The sequence below is a fragment of the Zalophus californianus genome, chromosome 9 (assembly GCF_009762305.2).
Source record: "Zalophus californianus isolate mZalCal1 chromosome 9, mZalCal1.pri.v2, whole genome shotgun sequence".
Lineage (NCBI taxonomy): Eukaryota > Metazoa > Chordata > Mammalia > Carnivora > Otariidae > Zalophus > Zalophus californianus.
This window is the reverse complement of record NC_045603.1, coordinates 88,098,350-88,125,588: the sequence shown is the minus strand read 5'-3', so window position 1 is coordinate 88,125,588 and position 27,239 is coordinate 88,098,350. Positions and strand designations below refer to the sequence as shown.

General features: G+C 34.5%; 1 protein-coding gene across 1 annotated transcript in view; it reads left to right on the top strand.

Annotated features, from left to right (window-relative positions):
• The window catches only part of PIK3C2G (phosphatidylinositol-4-phosphate 3-kinase catalytic subunit type 2 gamma), a 382,139-nt gene that overhangs the window by 162,262 nt on the left and 192,638 nt on the right, over positions 1–27,239 (top strand). Inside the window, exons 17-18 of the mRNA XM_027593856.1 lie at positions 9,728–9,821; positions 13,075–13,169. Coding sequence (XP_027449657.1) covers positions 9,728–9,821; positions 13,075–13,169 — 189 coding nt within the window. The remainder of the gene's footprint in view (positions 1–9,727; positions 9,822–13,074; positions 13,170–27,239) is intronic.

The window sequence follows — 27,239 nt, the reverse complement described above, 5'->3', positions numbered from 1 at the left end:
CAGTGTAGAGTCTGCTTGAGATTCTCTCTCTCTGCCCCTCCCCCTGCACTCTCTCTCCCACACACTCTCTCTCTCCCTCTTTCTTAAACAAATAAATTTTTTAAAAAAGGTTTTGGAGAGGTATTAAGTAGAAGTAAGTCTTAAATCAATGGATTGAAACTAGAGCAGTCACTGATGGTATTCATGAGACAATTATAATAATGCAGTAAAGTTGGATGCCATATTTCAAGATCCTAAAGAGGAAATAGAGAGAAATAAATAAATTGTGCCTTTTGAAATAGGATTGATGGTAAAGGCTTTGAAGTTTGGGGTTGGTATGCTTGTTCAAATAGAAAAACTTCAAGCATGTTTACAAATTGACATGAAGAATGATGCATGAAGGGAATATCAGAAAGTAGAGGGATGTTGAAGTGGCACAATGAGAAGGTTTTAACAGCCAATAGCCTGGAACAAAAGTACAATTGGGAATTTTTTCCAAGGAAAGGAAGAGAGTAACTTCTTCATCTCGGGTGGGAGGCAAGGAAAAATATGAATGCAGTTATAGATAAATATGAATATGGAAGAGAAAAATGTGGAAGTTTCAATATTGTCTATGAAGGAAGAGTCAATACTCTTCTGATATACTGAGAATGAGAAATGTAGACTAGCATAAACCCAAAGGTGTATATCTTGTCTGTGTGCACTTTTAGAGGATTTTTGGAGTTGCTTCCAAATTTCACAGTTGACAGCATAAGTTTTGAAATCAGACATATCTGACTCTTCCATTTATTATTTGAATAACATTGGACAAACTTCCTTATCTATAAAATGGGGGTAATAACATTATGTGCCTTATGGAATAAAGTACTTATGAGAGTACTCAATAAAATTCTACCAATCATCTTTATCATTATTATCTTCTTCATCATAATTATATTAAGAGTTTAGAGTTTTCAGATTTTTTAATGCCAAACTATAAAAATTGATAAATTGATAATTTTATTTCAATTAAGCTTAAATAAGTTAAATTCACTTGTTAAAATTTATATGATAAATATTTCACAATTGAATAATGACATAGCTTGCAAAGCACTTTCATAATATATTATATGATTTGTTCTATAAAACAACCTCTTTAATATTATTACCAACATTTACAATTTCCTCCATTTTACTGATCCCCATTTTACAGATGAAGAAATTGAAAGCCCATTTGTCTATTCATTTACTCAATGGAATTTACTGATGGCTTACTCATGTAAGGTACTTCATTTAGCACTAGAACTAGCATAATGCACAAAATTGCGTCTTTTAAAGATCATTCTGGCTTCTGAGTGAAGCATATATTTGGTGAGACAAGCAAAAGTAAATGAGGGACAGTTAGGAAGCTATGGAAGTAGTCTAAGTGTCAGAAGATAGGAAATAAGCCTTAGAAGTGTGGTAGTGGTAATGAAATAAAATGAACAGAATCAGAACATTTAAGAGTAAAAGTGACAGGATTGAATGAGGAAGGACAGTGAAAAATGAGGGTGTCAAAGATAACTTCTAGGTTTCTGTATAATGCAAGTGAGTGGAAAATAGAAACATCCACTAAGATGGACACTCTGGGTAACAAATAGATTTTAGAAGAAGAACCCTGCCATTCAAGTTGGGGTAGGTTGGCTTTGACATGTACTTGAGATGGCTGGTGATGGTTCAAGGAAGAAATCTAAGCTAGAGATCCCAATTTGGAAATCATCCACAGAAAGATGGGAATTAAGTTAAGGGTATAGATAAATTTGCTTAGAGAGAAAGTGTAAGATGGGAAAAGAAGACCCTTCATATTTAAACTCAAAACCCCTTATTCTTTTTCATAACGTCATGCTGCTTTTGCATGTAATGTTGAATCCATCCAAACACAAAATTTCTGGGGCACCTGGGTGGCTCAGTTGGTTAGGCATCTGCCTTCAGTTCAGGTCATGATCCCAGGGTCCCGAGATCGAGCCTCTCATTGGGCTCCCTGCTTAGAGGGAAGTCGGCTTTTCCCTCTCCCTCTGCCCCTTCCCCCTGCTCATGCTCTCTTTCTCTCAAACAAATAAATAAAATTAAAAAAAAAAAAACAACACAATTTCTATGTGGTGCCTCCAGTATACCACTTGCTTTATGTGGTGCCTTTCTAAGCTTGTCTGTATGTAAAATCAAAGTGTAATCATATAGAAGAACAAAATCAGTAACTTTAACTCTTTAATTATGAATAAGTCTAATTAATACCATAAATATATAGTTAATTCTCAATTTCTATATGCAAATCCATGGGCTATCCATCAAGAAATATCTCTGCACAGTTCCTAATATCTCTTTGGATCATTCTTATTTCTACTGGGTTATTACTGGACCAATGTCCTAGTCCAATTAGACAAATTATATTACTCACTATTATGTCTCTATTGATCATTTAGAATGCCATAAAATAAATAATACATTCAAGCTCATCTTGTGGATTTCATATAAGTCTCTATGATAATATTTAGTCAAAAGAGAAAAAGGCCTTCCTAGAAGTACTACAGAAAGCCTGTTGGCCTAGTATTTTGGATATTTGGATTCTAGTTTCAGTGCCACCAACAGATGGCCTTGGGCAAACAGCTCAAACTCTCTGACTTTTAGTTTTTTCATCTGTATAATCAGGAGATTGATCCAGGTCTCCAAGTTTCCTTGAGTTCTAATATTCTGTAAACATGTGAAAATCCTTGAAAGAACATGAATTATTCAGTGGGTAGAGGTTTACAATCATCTTAAAGAATCCTTATTCCCCACTTCCCCTAGAAAGAAATTTCTTCTGTCATATCTCATCATTTTTAGTACTAGAAAAGTAACAAATATATTCGTTGACATTTTTCTTCCAAGCTGATGCTGAGTGTGTCATCAGACTCAAAACCTGCTGGAGAAACTGTTCTGCACTTCTGATAGTTTTCTAATTCTAACCTGACATTGGGGCTTTTAACTATGAATAGCCTCATGGCATTCTGCATGAATTCTTACTGTGTATTCCAAAGTCTGACAGTTCTCTAACACTTAAATTTGATCTCAAATTTCTTTGCTTTTCATTTTACCCAAAGTTGCCTTTCTTAAGGGTTGACATTTGTTACATTGCATTTGGCTTTTACCCATCACTTCAAAGTTTTTTGAGTAAGATATTGACCCTGTATCATTTTTCAAACTAGAAAAAGAAGAACAAAAGAGAAAAACAATGATATGGGGAGAAAATAAGAAAGGAATAGAAATGACCAAAAAACAAGTCAAGTGGAAGAAGTTGAAAGGTGTATTTTTCTGTTGAAATTTCATTCCATGATGCCACTGGCCCTGTTGAAGGTTGTCTGGATCCTTGGTGATGTTCCTTTCATCCTCTGAGAAGAGTTGTAAATGATTGAGGGGAGAGAAGAGGAATGATGATCCCCAAATCTGAGCGTTGGTCTGTGATTTCAAAGCCAGTTTGTCATTCAGGGAAAAGATAAGTTGATGGCTGCTGTCTTCAAAACAGACCACAAGTGCAGATTCCTTAATGTATGGCCCCACAACAATAACACATGTCAAAACTACATTCTCAAAACTAGATTTGCAGTCCCCATGATGCTAATAGGGGTGTTGCAAGGTCTAGACTATTTCCATAATAACTCTAATATGTCACTTGCCTCTGTCACATGTACTCACTTATGGGTGTAGAGTGTTTTCAGACATGCAGTATTGCATCAGATTTAATACAGAAAGAGATAGGGGAATCTAGTTGTCTTCTATTAAGCCAGACATTATAGATACTTGTCAAAATCTAAAAAAGTATCATTCTTCTCTCTAAATATTTTCTTTGTTTTTGAAAATATATCTGTTTTTCATAGGAATATATTGTTCATGTTAACATGTAATGGGGTAATTGATGTTATCTTAAATGAATTGATAAATATTTCTTAAATGTCCTGGGTTTGTTTCTAATATGGCAATTCTTGATAGATATAACTCACATAAACAAAAATTCTTTGGAATCTTCCATAATTTTTAAGAGTGTTAAAAGGGTCTTAAGACCAAAAATAGGAGAACCTCTGTTGCACAGCAACTTAAACACTGGGCAGTTCCTACTTCTACATTCAGCTAAAGAGTTATCTAAATACTTGATACTCTTCCTTTCTTGCCCAGGTAAGGATTACTATTCCATCTTAATCCTCTGCTTAACCATAAATTTTGCGTTTACACTGTTGGCAAAATACAGAGTTGATATTTCACTAAAGTTCCTTTGAAAATGTTTATCTTGAAGTTGCTTTCATTTTACTTAATTTTTTCACCTTTGAGTTTTTTAGCCACATGTCTTTAGTTTCCTTTTATTAACTTTTACAACTCTAGTCTTCAAGGAGTTTTTTCTTTGTGTCTAAATGAACTTATTGGACAAAAAACTATATGCAATTTTTAAATATTTCCTTAACAATTATTGTACAGAGTTATATTTATCTTAGCTGTGGTACTATGTCCTTTTACAGATGCCAAAGACTCAATTGTTAGCTCAAATTAGAGGAAACTAAGGCCTGCATAGATAAGAATCACTGCTCATGAAACTCATATAAAACTGAATAGTAAGCCAGTGTAATGTTTTGCTTTTGACCCAAATTGGTTTTGCTCTCTATTCAGACATGCTTGGAAAGTAAATTAATAACCTAAAGTTACTTAAATGGACAATTAAAATGATAAATAACCTTAAAGAAGTGATTATTTCACATGAACTCTTGCTACACCTAATTTTAAAAATTCATAATAAATAAAATTTCCTCACCTTACATGATCTTCTCTCCAACAAGTCATAGAATTTTACTGACCTTGTATCTTTTTAATATCTCAAATCCGATAGAGTGCCATTTATTACATTATAAATGATTTATTTTCTGAATGATTATAAGAAAGCTTCTTACGAATTTAAGTAAATGAGGTCCTCGTTAATATCAGCCTAATGAAACTTCTAATGATACTTTCATTTCTTCCACAGACTCAAGGTATAATGCCCATGCCTCTAGTAATTAGTAGTCCCAAGATTAGCAGAATCACTAGAGAGTGGCTCCTGGTTTATTATTGGCAGGAATTATATTTATTTTTCAAGCAAGTCAGGTCACTGGAAAGTACAAAACCTGGCTTGTGGAAAATTTGAAATAGGTTGCAGTTCTTCTGCCACATATGACATTTCAGTCTGTAAATATCACATGACATTCAGAAAATATGGGTAGCACTCACCTCATTGAGGAATGCATTACTGAGCATGAAATGCCAATAACTATATCCCAAGAGAATGTTTAAACAATTTCAGACAACATCACAGGGAAGAAATGCCAAGATTTGTGGAACGTGTTTGTCCATTGATCTTTGCCTGCATTCAGGGCCCTAGAAAGGTATTAAGCAGAATTTCTCCAGAGGCAGAGATCCCTATTTGGACCTATTATGCTAAAAGAATATTTTAAGTCAACCAAAAAAATATAATACTTGTTCTTTTACACAATGATGTTTATTCTTAAAGGGACATATGATTTGGAGCTTTTTTCTAGTGCTGGTAATGAACTTGCACTTATTCATATATATTCATAATTAGTTATATGAGCCTTACTTTTTAAAATCATTATATTTTAGTAACCAATGAAACTTTCATATAAAAAGTTGGAAAAACTTTAAAAATTAAGCTTAAAAAAGAAAACTAAAATCATCCATGATATTATCACTTGGATATTTATTATTAATATTTTTAATATTCTCATCTTTTTGTCAAGCTTATGGAAAAATATGCACATTTTTAAATGGTATTATACTGCATATATTTTTCATTATATTTTCATGTCGCTTAATATTCTTTTAATATTTTTAGACTGCATGTATTCTATTATATGGTCATAGCTTATTTAACTTGAATTTTAGACATTTATGTTATTTGCAATTACATATATCCTCACATATATCTCTGATTATCTTTTTAGGATAAATTTCCAGAAGTAGATCTTTAGATCAAGGAATAATCAAATTTTAAAGATTTTTTAAAAATACATGTTGCTATATATTGCCATATGTATGAAGGGACACATTTCCCAGGAGCTTCACTAACACTGCCAACGTCTCTCTTAATGTGGCCAACTCTTCCTAAAATAATCAAATGAGAGTTATATTTGGATATGCTTTACTGTTGTTAGGCCTTAGTCACATCTCAGGATGTCATGTGGTTAGTCTCTTAGCATTTTCTCTTCCAATTTCTTCCTAAACTTCATGTAAGAGTAGTGAATAAAAAGATCCATTCCTTTCCATTAATGTGTAAAAATGTTCTTCCTAACAGTTTCACATATTAATACAAGTATATAATTTTTCTTTTGGGCTGTACAGATGTAACTAATGTTTGTTCTCCTATTCCTGAAGGAGTCTGAAAAAAAATAATACATCCTTCTTTTTTATTACCTTCAGATTTGTTTTTCTCTCACCCTTTTGACAGAGGAAACAAATTTTAAAAACCTGGACTTACATAAATGGTATTTTTGAGTTAAATCTATTGCTACCAATATAAATTATTTCAGAGCGCAGCAAGAAATAAAATGGGCTCAATAGTATGATTTTTCTCATTATTATCATCACGATCAATCCCTTTTTATTAGTGACCCAATATGTACAGAGCATGGTGCTAAATCCTAAGAATTAAAAAAAAAGATAGAACAATTCTTCAGTTGATTTATTCACTAGTTGAAGAATGATATATATAAAAAATGATAAATTCTAATAAACACTAGCATATCTTAATTGCCCAATGGAGTCAGCCAGTCAATGCCCTTGGAGTTCAGAGACGTGATTAGTAAAGATTGGGATAGTCACCTTTAAGAGGATTTGATCCACAGGCGCCTGGGTGGTGCAGTTGGTTGAGCGACTGCCTTCAGCTCAGGTCATGATTTCAGAGTCCTAGGATCGAGTCCCGCATCGGGCTCCCTGCTTAGCGGGGAGTCTGCTTCTCCCTCTGACCCTCTTCCCTCTCGTGCTGTCTCTCTCTCTCTCAAATAAATAAATGAAATCTTTAAAAAACAAAAGAGGATTTGATCCACATTTTGAAGTAAGACTGGAAATTTAACAAGAAAAGAGAAGTTCTTCCAAGTGGGGGTAACAGAGCTCACAAAGGTGAGAATGCACATGACATTTTCAGAAGAAAATAACCAGTAAGCCAAAGCAGTTTATTCAGTATTACAGTAAGAGAAAAATCTGGTGTTCATCTAGTCTTGGCTATCTAGATAAACAGTATGGGCCTAAGAGAGGTACATTGGAAATACAAAACCATTTCATGTTTTATGAGAAATGAATTTAGAAATAATTTAGGGAAATTTATAAGGTATTACTATGAAAAATGTTAGTACCAGCATGAGATAATTATGGCCTAGACTAGCTAGTTGCTGAAGAAACTAAAAACAGGCATAATGCTAGAGTACCATTAGGATGAAAAAAGCTAACTGAACTTGGCAACTGATTAGATATAAAGATAAGAGACTACTAAGAACTTATTATTCAGCTGTGCTTGTATCAGGGATTCATAATGAATGAGCCTGCCTTCAACCAAGTACATAATATAGAATCCCACTGAGAAGGCTGAGATAAATTCTACAGGGGGCTACCAAGTAGCTGGAACAGCTTCCCAAGTAAATTGGTCCTTGAGTTTTGACTTCAAAGATGAATTGAATTTTGCCAGATGGGAAAGGGGGGGACAGATCAATGAAGAGGGCAAAAGAGGGGGAAAATATGACTCAAAATTTTAGACCTACATTACTGGAGAAATATAATAACACAGACCAAAAGAGGAAAGTCTAGCAGTAGAGATGTTTTAGGTGGAAAGATAATTCAGTTTAGACATTCTGCAAACATATGTGTAGAGCATATTCACCAATCTGGAGGCATCTGGGACACATCCATGAACAAAACAGGCAAAAATTTTCTGCTTTCATGGAGTTTACATTCTAGTATTTGGAAATAAATACATAATTAGAGGTATAGTGTTCACCAAAGAGTTTTGTTTTATTGTGATGTTTGTTTCTATTTTCTTTCTCTATTGTCATTTATATCAATAAGATAAAATAAGCACAAAAGAAAACATGGGTGACTAGTATCCGACTTAAGTCATCACTTAGGCAGGAAAATGTTCCGAGTAACTATTCCCTCTAAGACTTGAAACTGTCCTCAAACTGACCTTGATGTCTACAGGCTTCAGATAAATGGCTTAGTAATTGAGAGCAATAAATTAGAATCAATCACATTTAGTTAGGAGAAAGTAGTCTCTGCGCTAAAACAAGTTGACCTTCTTCTAGCTTTGCATTTTTATTGCACCCTTTCTGCTCTCCACCTGTGCTTGATGCTATGCTGGGATCTTCTGATTTTAGCGGTACTTCAGGAGATGTGTCTGGACTATAGTTTTCTTACCAGGTCTTACTGCTAGATTGTTCAAGGGAGAAAATTATTGGAAAAGTATTCACTGGTCAGAAATAAGGGTTTTGAGTGACTAACCAAGGAAGTGAAATTTTTGTTGCAATTAAAATGCTCAGTTTAATTTAAAAAATATGTAAAACATTACATTTAAGCATTACATTTCAAACTGCTATCAAAGACATTTGAGAGATACTGAGTGATACCAGTTTTCCTTTTCACTGTAACTGCATAGAATTCATTTCACCCTTCAATAACCTGATATGCTGAAGAGACTGGACATTAAAGACTTTAAAGTTTCCTGACCTCCTTAGTATTAAGAGAGCTCTCACCTGATTGGTTGAAAGCATTCAGTTTGTTTCCATGCAAAAGGATTTTTGACTTTTGTTTGTTTATTTATTTCCTTGTTTTTTAATCAGTTTCAGTTACTATAAGTAGTTCCTTCAAGTTTTAAATTATGCATATCAACATTTTCTGAAAACTTGTTTATTTAAAATTAATTGTTCTTACAAAAGCCCCAGTTATATCTAATAATGTCAAAGCAGTATGTCAAAAGCATGTCAAAATGGTGTGGGGCTGAAAGTTATCTCTAGGCACTTCCCAGGAGCTTGGAGATAATTGAATCTAATTCTTCTGGTGGAACAAGATGATGGCAGCCTGAAGAGCCCATTTGAGGATTAATTGTTTTGGGGATAGATATTCAAATGCTAAATACTTTCATAAATTTAGTTCAGTAACAAACATTTATTAAGTGTCTAATGGGTGCTAAATCTTAAAACAGACATATGCAATCCAAAAATGAATAAGGCACAATTACCGTCAAGACCTTCATATCCTGGTAAGATTTAGTTTTATTAAATTATTTTTTTGTTAGATTTCTGGTTTTTCATTACGATCTGTCCAAAACGCCTTTAAATATATTATATCCTACTTTTAATCATATAAACCATCAGGTCTCTAGCTGGTAATAATTTACTTAACAAATGCATGGCTAAATAATAAGCCAAGATTTCCATACACTTTAGAAAAGATTTTAGATATCCTACAATCCTTTATCGACAAGCTCGTAATTTCTGACTTAAACCCAAGTTTCCAAAATCGAGTTGAAAAGACTTTTTATTGCAGTCCACATGAGAGTACAGAATGTGGAAAAATAATAATTTGGTGCTAATAATCATCTTAATTGATAGTGAGATTATGATTTTATCTTCTGTGCCAGGGATGGAATTCATTCTCTCTTCTCCCTGACATTTCTCATGGATTACTCCATACCATTAATCGCTTAATAGATATAATTATTTTGTATTAGTTTTCCAGATCAAGAAATTCGTAAAGTGGCAGTTCAACAATTAGACAACCTCTTGAATGATGAACTACTGGAACATCTCCCACAGCTAGTTCAGGTAAGAACAGCAGAGTTTCCAAAGGATTCTAGAATTTTGACTAATAATCCTTTAAAAAGAGTTTCCAATAAGTCAACAGTAGGCTACCTAAAGTGGTACTGTAATTTGGCAAGCCAGGGACTAAATTATAGCTCATGTGTCAACATGGGTAACATAGACATTCTTTAGCCCAAACTGGTAGTTACAAAAAAGGTCTATAAGAGCCAAAGGGGACATTTTTTTTAAATTATTATTATTTAGAATTGGGGGAAAAAATAGAAATGCTGGTGATAAAATCTTTTCACCTAACTATGTAGAACAATTAAAATTAAATTAATGTTATTTAGAAAATAGTCTTTTGCTAGGCAGCTCCTCATAATATATGTGTTTCTTGCCTTTCCCTTAGAACATTCTAACATTGATTATAAATCTATGAAAGAGGTTTTGTAAGATAATACCTGAATTCTGCCAACAGATACTGCATTTTAGCCACAACATTAAATATCACAATAATGTGGCCAAATAAATAAAATATAGATATATGAGCAAACACTGATTTAGTCTGAATATTTTGAAACATAAACAACCATACACCTTGCAAATGACCATGTAAATGATTGAATATCCAAACTACAAATAATATTGTTTTCCCAAATTGACTATGTAATGAGGACTGAATAGGTAGTTCTAATAGAGTGGTCTTTATGTTTTTCGTTTTTTGTTTTGTTTTTTAACTCCGATGTTTTCTTACCTGAAAGGTCAGGTTGTAATTACAAGCTATTTTAAATGCCAGGTGCCTCAGTTTTTGAACTGAGAACTTTTTTAAAACAGTTTTTGTTTATTTGAGAGAGAGAGAAAGAGCACAAGAGGGGTGGAGGGGGAAGGGGCAGATGGAGAAGCAGACTCCCCACTGAGCACAGAGCCTGATGTGGGGCTCGGATCATGACATGAGCTGAAGTCAGACACTTAACCTCTTAACCAACTGAGCTACCCAAGTGCCCCTAGGACAGAGAACTTTGAGGCTAATGGGGGAAACCCCTATCAGTGACTGGAACACCATATTGCTTTGCACATGGAATATGCATTTCTCCAAAGGACTCCTAAAGCGAAAGCTGGTTCAGAAATAGCTATACCATATAGTTACTCTTACCAGTTTTTATAGTTGTGATTTTTCTGTACTTATCAGGATAGCGTAGTGAAAATAAAAATTAATCAGACTTGTAGGAAAACTATTCATCTCATGATTCATGAGTATTGGCAGCATGCTCTAGCTAACCTAAATCAAAAAAGTAAGTTTTTACAAAATTTTATATATACTAAGCCCATTTGAAAACAGCAGTCTGGAATAAATAAGCAATACACTTGGCACCAGGAAAATCGCTGAGAGCCATATATCTGCAAATCCAAATTCATATGACAAGGTGTACACAAAATCCAACAAAGCAAATACACAGAAGTAAAATTAGGAAGTGTTGCAACGACTCCCTAATTAAAAATGAAGATTATAAAATGTTTTGAGATGGAGAGAAATGACTCAAAAATAAATAAAACTGAGAAGAATTTTCAAAACATTTATTATAGAATTTTCCCTTAAACTTCTATGTTCTTCCCGACTTTAAAACTTTAAACACATAAAAACTTTTGAAATGCAAAAAATTCTACCCTATTGATTATTTTCTTGAAGTATGTTATTTTGTTATGTATTATATTATTAGAATTATGCAGGATGTATTAAAGAAATAAGACAGGACTCTAAGACCATAACAAAAACAGAACATATTGTTCATAGCCAGAAAGCAATTAAGACACAGACCCAGAGGTTATGGCAAACCACAAGTCAACACTGTGTGGGTGGGTTCTAAGAACAGTTCATAATAATGCAGTGTACACCAGAAATATTGCCTGCCTCCTAGATGGTGAGGTAGGACTTAGGGGGAAATTATGCCAGTGCACAGAGTGATGTAGGGAGTTTGGAAACAAGTGAAGCAATTTAAGAGCAACAAGTAGTTAATCAAGAAGAAATAATGGGGAAATCTAAAAAGAAAGCTAAAAAGACAAGCATGGAAGTAAATTCTAAGACATCTCTCTCTTGCTTATGTGCTCATATGATATGCTATTAGGGCATCAACCCAACTTATGACCTGGTCAGCCCAGTATTAGCAAGTAAGTGAAAGCAAGCCATGGCTGCAACTTAAGAGAACATACATTATGGTCTTTATACATTCAGACAGCATTAAGAGTTTATGCAAATTTGCTGAAATCATCTTTGGCACTCTTATACCTTAGGAATTCATAAACTTTCCCATCCTTGAGTATGGTCAGCATATTGAAGTATTTCTTCAGGTGTGTATGTGAATGTGTGTTGTGCCCACTTTTGTCTGTTGTCTGTACTGTGGTATAAAACCTGGCTTAAACTCCGTGTGTGTGCGTGCGTGTGTGTGTATGTGTGTATGTGTGTGACTTAAATGGCTATTGAGCAAATAAATAGAAGTTTTGCCTCTTAAACAGGGATGGAAATTTTTATGAAGAGAGCCTGGTTTTCATTTTCATATATATTTATATTTCTGGGATGATGATGGGGCCCAGGTACTTCCTGTGGACAGTGAAGCCCCTGCAGAGTACCTAATCTGAATTAGGTCCATGAGGATATCAGGAGCTGCCATTACTGTCTGTATGTTCCACCAGGTTAGGTATCCTAGAAAATCCTAAAGAGCTGTTCAGAGACAATGAGGGAAAGGATTTGGGGAGGGGTGAGCTAGGCTGGCACCAATCAGCTCTGAAACCTCTAAGTAAAGTTTCAGATTCTGCAGGGTAATAGTGATGTATCAGTTGGTGATTTCAGTTAAGGCTTTGAATGTGCATTAATTTCATTCCACAAAGAAAAGAAGTATCTACTATTTAATAATGCCATTTTTATATCTAGGACACTAATCATACTATGTATTTTTGTATGTGCCAGGATTCTCCTCCTAGGCATGGTTGAACTCCACCAACCATCTGCCCTTATTTATTATCCTGTGATACTAAAGCATAAATAAGAAAGAGACTACACAAATCCAAATTGTGATGTGTGTGCTATGTTATTATACACCAGCTAATAAGGTTATCTTATAATAATATATCAAATATATTCAAATATCAAATATAATTTTAACATTTTGTTAAAATGTTTATGCTGTTTTCCTTTGTCTTTTCATAAGCCTCTTAAGTCCCTTTGTATTTTGCTAGAATTTTGTTACTAAGAAGAGTAAATTAATTATATCTCTTACTTCAGGCTGTCAAGTTTGAATGGAACCTTGAAAGTCCTCTGGTACAATTCCTATTGCACCGTTCATTGCAAAGCATCCAGATAGCCCATCGTCTTTACTGGTAAGATTAACTAAAATAGGATAGGATGTCTTTTTTTGTTGTCAACTTCTCTCTGTGGGACAGCATTAGAAGAAGTAGAAGATTTCTTACCTTGTAATTGATATAAACCTCCAATTAAAGTTCAGCCAAAATCAAGTCTTTGTCAAGGTTATTTTTATTGATGAGTATAATTTAACTGTCATCATCTTCAAAATCTTCCTTTTGTACAGTGGCTGCTGTTTAAATCTAATCAGAATTTTAAATTTGGATGATATCTTTCCTATAGCTTTATTATTTTTTTTAAGAGAGAGGGAGCGAGTGCATGCACTCACATATGTATGGCAGACAACATCTACTAGCTTTAATTGCTAGGGAAGAACTTTAATTAATAGGGAAAAAGAGAATCTCATTTTTTAGTATGTTTTTCTGCTTAAAGAAATGTAACTCATGTTGACATCACTCTTCCCACGAAAATAACTCAAGCATTTCATAGCAAAGTAGAGATACAAGGAATTGTTAGCCACCAATGTTTATTTTGATGTTCATTTTCTTCTCAAATGTCTAATATAAAAAGCAGAACATTTTCCTCTTCCATGTCAGTATAGGGAAGCATCACACACATGACTAGCCCTGGGCCCTTCACTGAATGGACTCTTTCACCAAGCTTTGAATGAAGTCTTATTCTCCCCAGTTTTTCAATCAGCTACTACCTTGCTAAGGGAACTTAAGTGGATACATTTTGTGGTCTTTTGCTCTCACAGTAAAACTAGGACTAAATTACCAGGGCCCAGCTGTGCACATGCAGACTTGTGACAGAAGGGGGCAGAAGAGGGCTGCTTGAACTGTCAAACTTGATGCCAAACCAGAGATGGCAAGGCTAAAGCAATTTCAGGAGATTGACCCAATCAGGTATTAGGCAATTGATATCACTGGTGAAATCAAAACTGGATTGGAGAGAGAATATGAGAAGTCAGGGACTAACCTAAATCAGGAATTAGGGCCCCAAAGAACAATTTGTTGCGGTAGTGTCTGCTGGTCCTGAATGACTTAAGGCAATGGTATTTCGGACACCACAAGGCCTTTCCAAGGTGGCAATGGCATTAAAGGACCAAATCCTATGAGCTTTAAGATACCACTCATAAAATTGAGATGATGCAAAATCTTCCCATTCATTTTCTGAACGCTCTGTCCTAAACTTTCCTTATCTAGAATTTTGGGGCAATTTCTCAAATCAAGGACTACTGTAAATAAAGCAACATAATGAGGAAATTTTGCATCTTGTGATTGAAGTCACACCTGTCCCTCTCATCCTTTCTTTCTTTTTTTTTTTTGAAAGAGAACTTTTTATTACTTTTATGTACAGAAAATTCAACAGTGTCCACTCAGCCTAGTTTGGTGGCACTTTAGTTTTTGCCTTTTCCAGTTTGGCGACGCAAGCCATCGACTTTGGATGCAGGACGTTGCTTCCCTAGTGGCAGGGGATCTCATCATATCTGTCATTGTAATTGGTCCTAATGGCTGCCACCAGCTTAGCCAGAGCTGCTTTGTCTTCCCAGTTAACCTGTGTGAAGACGACAGTGGTGCAGGTCTCCCTGTGGCCCAGACCCGAAGCTGGCCTCCCTCTCATCCTTTCTCCTAAATATGGCTTACCTGATGCCTAAAATTCTATTATCAGTGAGTCACTACTTTAGGTTAAGCATTGTTCCCTCCCAGAATTTTTTTTCTAATGTGGAAATAGATATATTCAGAACATAATGCTTATGATGAATTAGATGATCATTTGTTCATTTATGTGACAAACCTTGAGATACTAGACACTGTTGAACTATTAAGGATAAAGCAGAATAGCCCTTTGCCTAAACAAGCTCACAAGCTAACAACAGCTAACAGCCAGGCAGCAGGGAAGATCCACTGGCTGTATGAAGGGGAAAACTGACCACAAATCCTGTCCACTTTATGGTGATCCATCCCAAATACAACCACAAAATAGAGAGGCAAGGCTGGCCATCAAATAAATAAAAAAGCCTAAACATGCACTCCAATTCTGCCAGAGTTACATACCAATGAAGGCATACAAATGAATACACAGAGGAGGTCAATCCTTTCTCTACTTTGAGATCTGAAATATTCCCTGAAGAAAGAGTAAAGAGCTGTATTTCAAGTTATCACAGTGTAATAGAGCATGCATGATACAGAATCAATAGAAGGTTTTAAAGCCTCTCCTTTACCTTCTAGAATCATTACATTACTACTAACTCACCTTTTACCTTCACAATGTAATGAATAATAAATTATTGCTTCACTCTTTTGTAAAGGAAAGATATGTCTTGCTGTCATTTAATATTGATCTCTTATAATCATCTTTCACCTTATTGTTCTCAGAAAAGTACACAGGATAAAGACTCTGCAATAGCAATTTGCTAAGCTAACAATAGCTATTCTCTACCTCAACCAAACTGAAAAAAAAGTCATGGATATTTTTAAGAAAGTTTACATTTTATGCAATAATCTGTAAAATTCATTAGCATAGTATTCTAGTTAAGGCACAATATAGGAACAGCTGGGGGGGTTTTTTGTTTGTTTTATTTCTATTTTATGTGATAAGGGTTGTATATAGTTCTTTTCATAAAAAGACTTTTAAAAACAGAATGCAATTTTAAACTAATTTTCTTATATCATTTGTGTTATTTCTTTTATTAAATACATGAAAATAGAATCTTACAATCTTATACAAAGTTCTACCTCAAATCAATGCAAAAGCCAGGAACAAAGCTCCACCTTAAATTTATCCCCAATTTAAATTATGCCCTCTTCAAATTCTTCTATTTTGTTAAAAAAAAAAAAGTAAACATTTTGTGCATACATACTGACCTCAAATGTTGGAACTTGCATCAGATCTGGCCTGTAGGAACTGAACTTTCTAATCCACTCTCCAGCAATTTTTCATTACAACAGCCACATGCAATTAGATCACTGCTTGCTTAGATGGTAATCTGGTATTCCTATAATAGTATCAGTCTTCCTCTGTCATAGTTTATGCTGGGGATTTGGGGTAAGTCCTTGAAAAACAGCATTATATTGCTTAATTATCATTGTTTCTCAATCATACTACAGCTTTACTTTAGCCAACAAAATATATGGTCAACAAAAAAGAAATCTATTTTTCCTTAATATGACCTTAATATTAGTAATTATCTTTGTCTTCTAATAATATTTGAATTTGGCCTCCAAAATAAATAGACTAATAAATACTCATAGAGTTATAGGATTTGGGAGTCAAATGGAACCTTGCAAATGCTATAGCATTTTTTTCTCACCCAGAAAGGGATTTCAACAAATTAAGTGACTCATCCAATGACAATCATCTAGCTAGCTAAAGAATTGAGATTAAAATTTTTTTTCATGGCATCTCATGCCCACTTCAGGTCTCTTTCCGATTCACCATCTACTTGTAAGAAAAGTACAACTTGAAGGATTCACAAAATGTTTGTTTTTCTATCAGTAATCAGGAACTCATTCAAGTAAACTAAAGTGGTGGCTTTTCCTTAACTTGAATGTAAAACTGAAAAAAAAAACAATATCCCAAATTGAGATCTTTATATCTAATACTCAAAGTTTTTGCCATTAGGTGTCGGCATAATCCACAACTGCTGTCAATTATAATATTAATTAACAGATATGTGCAGGAAGCCCCCCAAAAATTGTATACTTGAAGGAATTTTGAGGGGAATAGTAGGTTTTTCACAGAGTTTTTCTTTTGTAGTTCCTGATTCATACCTAAAACACTAAATTTGTTCTCTTAGTTCTACTATTAAACCATGAGTGAAAGAAAACAATTCCTGAGTTATTTATTTAGTAGACTCAGTTTGTACTTATCTTCTACTACTTATTATATAAAACCAAGACTTTATGTTGTATAAAACCAAGACTCAGTTTTCTCAAAAACATATTTAATTAAGCCAGCAATATGCTAATGAAATTCAAGTCAACCCATTTTATCAAGTTAAATGAGTTAGAAAATAAATTCCTGTAGTCCAGGCCAGAACTTGGCAATAATAAAATGTAAGCAAAATCCATCTTTAGTTTCCTTCTACGTAAAAATACCCAGTAAGCAATTGGATATAGAAGCATAAAGAGCAGGAGAAAGATCTGGAATGGTAACAGAAAGGGAATGTATCAGCACATTGATATTACTTGCCAAGCTTCCACCTTATGGTTCATTCATCCCCCGAATTTGGAGTTCTCACCCAGATTCCTCGTACCTGGATCCAGATTTTGAAAAAGACCAGAGCATCATGTCAAAAGTATTTTCAGGGTCCAGGTCTAGAAAGGGCACATACCTCTTTTGCCTACATTCCATAGGTCAAAAGTCAGTAACAAGACCCCACCTACATGCAAGGGAAAATAGGAAAGCAGACCAGTGTGTGTGTGTGTGTATATATATATATATACACAGAAGCAAAATACTGTTTGATCTGGTAAATCCAAAGCAGTGTCTGCCACAGAGGTAAAGCGATGTAGATGACTGAAGAAATTTGACCATCAAGTTGCCAAGAAAGAGGACATGGAAGGAAAACCAGTACTCCGTGTTACATATATTAATTGGCTTTCTTTTCAAAAACTAAGATTGATCTCAATAGACAAAAAAGACTATTTATTGCCTAACTACTTGAATAGAATCATCATTTTGGCAGACATCCTTTGAAAATGTCTTTTGTCTAACAATTCTGTAAGTATTTCCAAGAGATTTAACCTATGGGTATATTTTTAAACCATTTTACCTAGATGGCTCATTATTAACTTATTTACCTAGCTATGGTGGACAACTGGTATCTTGGCCCAAGAGGTCCAAAACTGAATTAAATATCCCTACCCTCTCCTTGTCTTTCAATCCTTGTGCTCACTATGTCCAAACCTCCTTTTTTATATGCAATATCCTGGTTAACAGCCACTACCAAGATATCCAACACAGAAAATCTGGGAGACATTATTCTTATCGACAACCTTCCTCATATCAGTCTTTAAGACCTGACTATTGTTTCTCATAAATATGTCTTAAATTTGTCCCTTTTCTATATCCATGGCTAGGACCTTAGTTCAAGCCTTCAGTATTACCTACATGGACAATTACAACAGCTTTCTAATTGTTTCTTGTTTTTGTTTTGGGTTTTTTTTTTTTTTCACTTCCATTCTTACCTACCTTCAGCCCATCCATCCTCCACACTGTTCTTGGTATAATCTTTATGTAATACGATTTGATCCCTAACTCATAAAGTAGGTTCTAGTTCCAAGGTAACCCACAGCTGGCTAGCATAATTCCGTAAATTCCAATCACCTCTTTCTTGCTGATAGAGTTTAGAATTTTTAGATGTTGAAAAAAAATCTATTCTTCCTTAATATGACCTTGCAGTGGATTTTCATGATTTCAACTCTGCCTGCTTCCCACCCCCTTTTGAATGACTTTCTACATCCAAATATAGTCTTCTATTTTTAAGTAGTTATTCAAATTTTCAGAGATCTTTCATGCCCTTGTGGCTTTGTACATGGTATTTCTCTCTGCTTGAAATGCAGTTGCCCTGTTGTTTGCACAGAGTCCTTTAGGACCCAGCTCAAATTTTTATCCTCTTTGAAGATGTCAGCCCTTGTACACACTGCCGATACAGTTCTAAGCATATTACATATTTTGTTTACTTCACCATTTACCTTTTCTTTAAGATATTTTGGGCTGCATGCAAATAACAAAAATGCTGATTTAACTGGCTTAAATGATATGAAAAATTAATAATCTCACATAACAAGAAGTTCATCAGTTGAGCGGTTCCAGAGTTTTTTTTTTTTTTTTTATTGCAGCAGCTCACTGATTTTGTCATAGACCCAGTTTCTTTGCATCTTTCTGCTCTGTCATCCTCAGTGTGTTTACTTGTCCTTAGTCCAGTTCACGCCATGGTTACAAGGAGACTGCCACAGGTGATATCATGTTCACACATGACACTATGCAGCAAAAGAAAAGGGGCTGATCCTTCTTCAACAAGAAAAATTTTCTTCTAAACTTCATAGCAGAGTTAACTTCCTTTATCATTTGCCGGAATTGGTTCACAGATTGTCCTGAGACAATCACCTGATCGGATGGCAATCAGGTGAACTAACTTACCTAATTGATTTAGAATATTCAGAATATACCCCTAAACTGGTCTTCTTCCCTGAAGGTTTTGCTATCTGAACAAAATCTGATTCTTTCTTCAGTTGTGAAGGGGAGACTAGATTTAGTCTAGATAAAACCCTATGTTCCCTTTCTGGATTGTGAGGCCCTATCTTAATCATCCATCCTTAACATAGAATATTGCACATAGCACATATAATTGGTATTCAATAAGTACCTGTTGAATGAATTAAAATAAAATAATCCTACCACATACATTTATCTGCCTACAGGCTAACTTATCTTGACTACTGTACTTAAAACAGCAATCACGCCATATTATACTGAACAAGCCATATTATACTAAAGTCACTATATTAAGTGTATAAGTTCCCATTGGTACTCTCATAATCACTTTTGCTCTTTTTAAAAAATAGAATTCCCTAGTTCCCTGTAATCAGGGGAAGTTTAGTTAAATGACTTACAGATAAATATGATCCTCTGGAATAAAAGTTCTTAAAATCTATCAGTTGTTAACAATGATTGGGTCTACAGTATGAGGCGATTTATATTGACTTAACTATGCTGTTCCTTAAAACCCTGATTAAAAATAAAAGGCTATAGGGGTTCCTGGGTGGCTCAGTCAGTTAAGCGTCTGACTTCAGCTCCGGTCATGATCTCAGGGACTTGGGATGGAGCCCAATGTCGGGCTGCCTGCTCAGTGGGGAGTCTGCTTCTCCTCCCTCTGCCCCTCCCCTTCCCCCCTGCTTGTCCTCTCTCTCTCTCAAATAAATAAATAAAATATTTTTTAAAAAATAAATAAAAGGCTGTACCTAGTGATTTGACAAGAAGTGTTTTATGGGGAAATCTTAAGTTAGTAAGCAGCTACTTAAAATATAATTTTCTATGTTAAGACTATATGAGGTTTTGAGGAATTACTGAGCAGTGTCTGATTTTTACTGGCTCCTAGGAGGATTGATAGTTTTCTGTTATTGTTTTGTTTTGTATCAGCTAGTGAGTAAGTTCTTATTTTTAGGCTCCACTTTACTTTCTATGTTTACTCACCAAAAGATCACTCTTTGAAAAGGTTGAATGGAGGTTTTTCTTGCTTTTCTTCTAACTCAATTTTCTATTTCATTTGTATTACTATAGTTACAAGAGAAAGACAGTTACTTTGCTGTTCCTTGTCTAAAGAACTTCATATGTGTGGCTTTTTGCAGCAAAATCCAGACTTGGATATTTCAATCAAACACTTGTCATGTTTAATAACTTAGAATTCTTGTTTTTGTTTTGGCATGTATGATTCAGTTTTGACCAATGACAAGTGAACAGCTTGCACAAATAATGCTCATCTTCTCTGGAGTTGGCAATCTGCCTGAAACACTAACCACTCTTGACAGATATGCCACATAATTTTATCTTGCTTGGGTTTAGTGATCTGAAATCGTTAAAGGGAGGAATCCTAATGTACATGTCACTTTCTTTTTTAAATTAGGGCACTGTGTACCTATGTTTCCTAGAGTGTTATAAATGTCCTTAATTTACCAAAAGGGTGGAACTTTTATTATTTTCTTCCAAGTAAAATTTACTCTCACTCTTAGAGAGGCTGCTGCTCAATAAACTGTTGACATAAATTGATTGGTGATTCTGACAATCTCACAAGACTTAATCTAGAGCTGCAGTAACTGAAAGTTGTGGGGGTAACTGCACAAGTAGACCAATGGACTTCAGTGAACAGATGCAGGAAGGTGCATAAGTTTATTAAGAAAAGAGAGTATTATGTTAGTCATCCGTTCTTTCATTTATCTGTTCCCTAAGTTTTTACTGAGTGCCTCTTATATACACAATTTATAGCTTTATTGCAAAAAGGATAGAAAATATAAACAAATGATAATAAACATGGTTTAAGCAATGTGGTATTTTTTTTTAAGTTTCCTGGCTATTTTAGGCAGTTACCACAGATGTTAGAGTCTATTTTTCAATTCTGTTGTCTCAACAAATTAGTTTTAAACATTCCATTCAGTGATTTTCAAATCCTCTTTGATCGGATTATAAACCCAAATTCAATGTATTCCTTCACAATTAAAACAGTTGTGTCAATTGTCCAGAGAACCCCTACCAGAATCGAGGAGCTTCAGGAACTGAATTGGGGGTTGGATAGTGACTTGGATAATCTTTAAAATACCTTACTATTCTTTCCCTGCTATGAAGACCAGAATACTAATGTTTATCAACTCTAGTATGGCTGTGACTTATAGAGTATCACTAAAGAATTCTAACCATCTAGCTGTCCTCAATACTTTTTTATCCTTACAGGTAGAAATAATGTAGTTAATCCCAGATACTATGTTAGTCACTTTTTCATATATTCTCAACAACTCCATTATCTCCATTTTTCAGATGATGAAATTAGTACTTAAAGAGGCTAAATATGCAATGCTACTAAGTAGAACAGCCAAAATTTGACCCTGTGCCCTATCCACTATGACCTTCCACCCACTTAAATATAATGAAGGATATAACAAAGAACAATAAAAAGCAGAATAGTGTAATAGTAAGAGAACAGGATTTGGGGGAAAATATACTTGAGTAGAAATTCAAACTCAGGTCTCTATTAGCTGTATGGTCTTAGAAAAATTACTTAACCTCCTGATTTTTTTCATAATCTATAAAGGAAATGTAATTATGCCTAATAGAATCATTGTTAAAATAAATTGAGATCATGTTAATATATATTTAGTACATCCAAAGGATATATATGTTTAATCATTTAGTATTCCCAAAATTCCAGTTCCCAAGGTCATATCACAAATTAATAATTATATATAGAATTCAGATCTTGGATTCTTGACATTTTACTCCTCATTCCTACCATTGTTCTTTCTTTGTTTTATTCTAATTCAAATTTAAAATGAAAGTTTAATAACAGAATTTGAAATGAGTGGAAGTGGGAGCAGAAAAGTCACTGTATAAACTAGTTTAGAGACTTGTTGAGCAAAGTATCTTGAAGCATTCTAATTGTCAGAAAAAGTTGGGAATATATGCATCATTTAGTACCAGAGAAACTTAACAGATGAAGGAATCTAGCAACATTCACAGATCACCTATTGATAAATACTTTCTCACACACATCACTCATCTGTTAGCACAGTTCAGAAGAAGAAAATATGAGTAAAAATTTTCATTGATCCTTTGGTTATTTTATAGGATTAGGTTATGAACTACAAATGAAAAATTATACTCATGCAAGAAGATGGGAACTTAAAAGGCAAAGAACTTAAAAAAACCCTTTTAGAACCATGTATTTGAAGTATGTTTCAAGTAAAAAATGTTCTTGTTGAAAATAAAAATAACTTCAGTTCAGTGTACTCATTTAAAATAAAGCATATCAAAAGGGAGGTGGGTGGGGGGAAGGGTGAAATAGGCGAAGAGTATTGAGTACACTTATTATGAGCATTGAGTATGATGTATATAGAATTGTTGAATCACTATACTATACACTTGAAACTAATATAACACTGTGTGTTAACTATACTAGAACTAAAATTAAAAACTTAAATAAATAAACAAACCCTTTATAACAGGAAAAGAATGGATCTTGTGTTGCTAAACTTACCACACTAGAAAAGCATTGTAGACCAGCTGAGAAAGATAGGAACTCACTGAAACAACTCATGAACTAGGGAAGAAAATGTGATTGGTGGTTATCTTGGATTTTCCATTATTAAGCTATATTTTTAAATCCTGAATGGTTTACTCCTTTGGTATAAAATATTTATAATGAACCTTATTACTGACCATATGATTGCAGTGAGATAATTTATTCTTGAGGTATAATGATAAACCTGCCATTTATACAGGATTCACTTCCATGGTCAGAGTTAGCAATTCCTTCTCATTTGACAATTGGTTAATGACAAGTGATGATTGCACATTTCTCTTTTCTCTTTCCTCTACCCAGTATACTTAGCAATGATTATCTTGAAGAAGTCATTTGTCGTTTCAGTATATATATTAAAGTTATGACCAGTTGGTGCTCCAACCTCTGGATGACACTATACCCACCAGTTTTGGTATTTTATATTAAGGCAACTAGTGATACCAGCTATGACACATCAAGCTTTTTGTCTGGGTAATTGACTTAAAATTTCTGAGCCTCCATTTTCTCATCTGTAAAACAAGAATAAAATACTTACCAAACGTATTTAGCATGAGACCTGACACCTATAGCTACTCTGTACGTATACATTGAATAAATCAATAATTGGAAGAATTGAAATTTTTTTGAGAGTGAAGTGACATAAAATTATGCAATATGCCTTGTACAGCCCTAGCTTTAACAAATGTTTCTTCTTATTTTTCTTTTTTATTTTATTTTATTTTTTTGGACTTCTTTTTATTTTTTAATTAATGATGACACTTCATTTGTTGGAAGATAGTTTAAGAATATTTTAATTAACACTCCCCAACTGAAGTATGTTATCAGATAAGTGGGCATAAATCTATAATTCTGTGATCTAATTCATGCACATTTCATCTAAGTGTAAATGGGAAAACCATATAAGTGGGAAAAGTTCTGGGACACAATTCTAGTATTTCTCACCATTCCACATCTTGCCACAATTCTGGACAATTTCATTTCTAAATGGATGATTCAGCTAAAAAATGCCTCAAGAGCCCTTCACATCCTATTTTACTGATAAATTTTAGCTCCTTCACACTTCAACAACCACTTTCCATGGCTACGTATTAAATCTTTTCATCACTAGGGATGGCTCTTCATCCAAAGCTTTAAACTCAGAAATCTAATGTATTAGCCCTTTCACATTTTGACTTACCATACATACTAAACCTAGAGTTCACTGCCAATAGCAATTTGACTCCTGATGTCAGCCTTTCTTCAGGCTCATCGGGCCACTCATACTGTGACTTCCTTTCCTAACGATTTTCCTAACTATTCATTTACATATCTGAGCTAATTTCCTCCATCTCCCTCTGTATCTACCAAGTCACTTATGAAATGTCTCAGGAATCAATACTCCCCTCTCCATCTCCACTAAACCCTTAGCTCAGGACATTATGATTTCCTGATTAATCCTGGTATTGTTTAATATTTCATCTGCCCAATTCAATGATTCTGCAATGCTCATAAGATAAAGATAAGGGGTACCTGGGTGGCTCAGTTGGTTAAGCATCTGCCTTCAGCTCAGGTCATGATCTCAGGGTCCTGGGATCAGCCCTGCTTCAGGCTCCATGCTCAGTGGGGAGTCTGCTTCTCCTTCTCCCTCTGCCCCTCCCCCCCAACTCATGTTCTCTTTCTCTCTCTCTAATGAATTATAAAATCTTTTTAAAAAGTTGGGATGCCTGGGTGGCTCATCAGTTAAGCATATACCTTCAGATCAGGTCATGATCCCAAGGTCCTGGGATCGAGTCCCACATCAGGCTCCTTGCTCAGTGGGAAGCCTGCTTCTCCCTCTCCCTCTGCCTGCCGCTCTCTCTCTCTCTCTCTTTCTCTCTGACTAATAAATAAATAAATCTCTCTCTCTCTTTCTCTCTGACTAATAAATAAATAAAACCTTTTAAAAAAATCTTTAAAAAATAAAAATAAATACAAAATTTAAAAAGATAAAGATGAAATTCATTAGTCTTATTCTATATAAATTATTAAACAGAATAAATTTTATTTTATTATCAGTGTTAGAAAAACTTGTGTTTCTGTGTGTTTGGAACTTGTGGTAACAAAGTAACCAGTTTGTTTTTAACGTATGAAAATGTTGGCTTTCTTAACTCATAGGGTAATAGTTCACAGTTTAGGATCTACTTCACTATGCCTGGATGCAAACCCTGGTTCTACTATTTATTAGGTGTCTTTTGTAAGACCAATTTTTGTCAATCATTAAAATGAGCATAATAATAATACTTACTTTCACAGGATCATTGTGAGAATTAAGGTAATAAGATTTGGGACTATAGCGTTGGACAACTTTGTGACACAGAGAATCCAACCAGGTTTAAGGCTTATATCTGCAAGTTGTGGTCCTATCTCAGAGGAAGAATTTATTCATTAAACAAATATTATTAAGTACCTTCCACTGAGTAAAAAAATCATGTTGTGGTATTCAGGGGTACAGGGATAGAGCAATGGATAAAATAGACAAAAATCCCTACCCTTCCTTATATAGCTTTTAAGAGAAATAAGATATATACTTGCAAGATATTGATAAAAGCTAGGGAGAAAAATGAAACAATTAGGAGATATAAGGAATGTGAGGGTTGGGGAATGCAATTTTAAGATAAAGTAGCAAGGAAAGTCCTTATTAAAAAGGTGGCATTAGGAAAAAGATCTCAGTGAAGTAAGAGAATGGATGGTTATGTGTCTAAGGAAGAGAATATGAGGAAGATGAAATAGCATATGCAAAGGCATTGCGGTGTGTTCGGGGTGTTAGAGAAAAACCAGTGTAGGTTTCTGAGGCTACAATGGGGCCATTGTAGCTGGGTTAACCCGAGCAAGGGGGAAAAATAATAGGAAATGAAGTCAGTGGGGAAAAGGGGAAAGGTGAGGACAGGTTAAATAAAAATTTCTATGCCATTATTAGGATATTAGCTTCAATTTAAGTAAAATGGCAAGTCATTAGAGGGTTCTGGGAAGATAACAGACATAATTTGGTTTATATTTTAACAGAATCACTCTGACTGTTGTGTTGAGGATCGACTGAAGAAGAGCAGTGGCAGGAACAAGAAAATCAGTTAGGAGGCTAATGCAATAATCCAGATAAAAGATTATAGTGGCTCAGATCAGGGTACAGCAGTAGAAGAAGTGAAAAATCATTAAATTCTGGGTTTATTTATAAAAGTAAAGTAAACAGAATTTTCTGATGGATTGGCTGAGGGGCATGAGAGAAACAATTAACTAATGATACTAAAATTGTTGCCTGAACAACTGAAAGAATAGATTTTCAGGAAGGCATGTTCTAAGGGTGGGAAAAAGATATCAAGAGATCAGTTTGGACCTATTAAAATCTGAAATAACTACTGAACATCTTTATCTGGACTACAGATAAAAACGAAGGAATTATCATATCAGTGCAAAGATGAGGTTTAAAGGCATAAGAGTAGGTGATATCATGGAAGAATGAGAACAGATAGAAAGGCAAAGAAGTCCAAATATTTGGAGGTCAAGCCAACATTTAAAAGCCAGAGATAAGGCAGAAACAAAATAAGACTAAAAACAAGGAGTCAGAGATGTAAAAGATGAATGAAGTAAGTATTGAATCCTACAAGACTAAAGAAAGTATAAAAGTAAAAGCGATATGATTAACTGTGTCAGATGCTGCTAATAGGTCAAGTAACTTTGAGATCTGAGTAGCACCATGAAGATCATTGGAGGTCATTGAAAAAACAGTTCCAGTGAATGGAAGTGAAAGCCTAGTAGGAATACACTCAAGAGTTAGAAAGAGAAATATCAGAGACAATAACTTGGAGTTATGCTGAGAGATATGGGGTGGTAGCTGAAGTAGTTGAAGAAGAAAATGGAATAATGAGAGGCGTTGTTTTGCTTTGTTTTGTTTTATTTTGTTTTTTGTTCTGTTTTGTTTAGGTTGGGAGAAACAACAGCTTTTTTATATGCTGGTGGAAAAAAATAGGGTGATGTTGATAAGACAAAAGAAAGTGGGGAAATTTCTCATGCAAAGGTGTTAAGTAATGATAGGGATTAGGATTTATGGCACAAGACGATTGGCAAACAGAGTCCATACATAGTAACAAGAAGAAATGAAAAATAGATGGGAATAGGTATGTGAGTAGACATAATGGTAGTTGCTTTTGTAGTGAAGGAAACAAAATCATCTTTTGAATGGGGCGGAAGGTGTTGAGAGTTTGAGGAAAGTGGATTCATTTGAAATTACTGCTTAAAAATTTAAAGTAGGGCCAACTAGAAAAATACGTGACTTTCT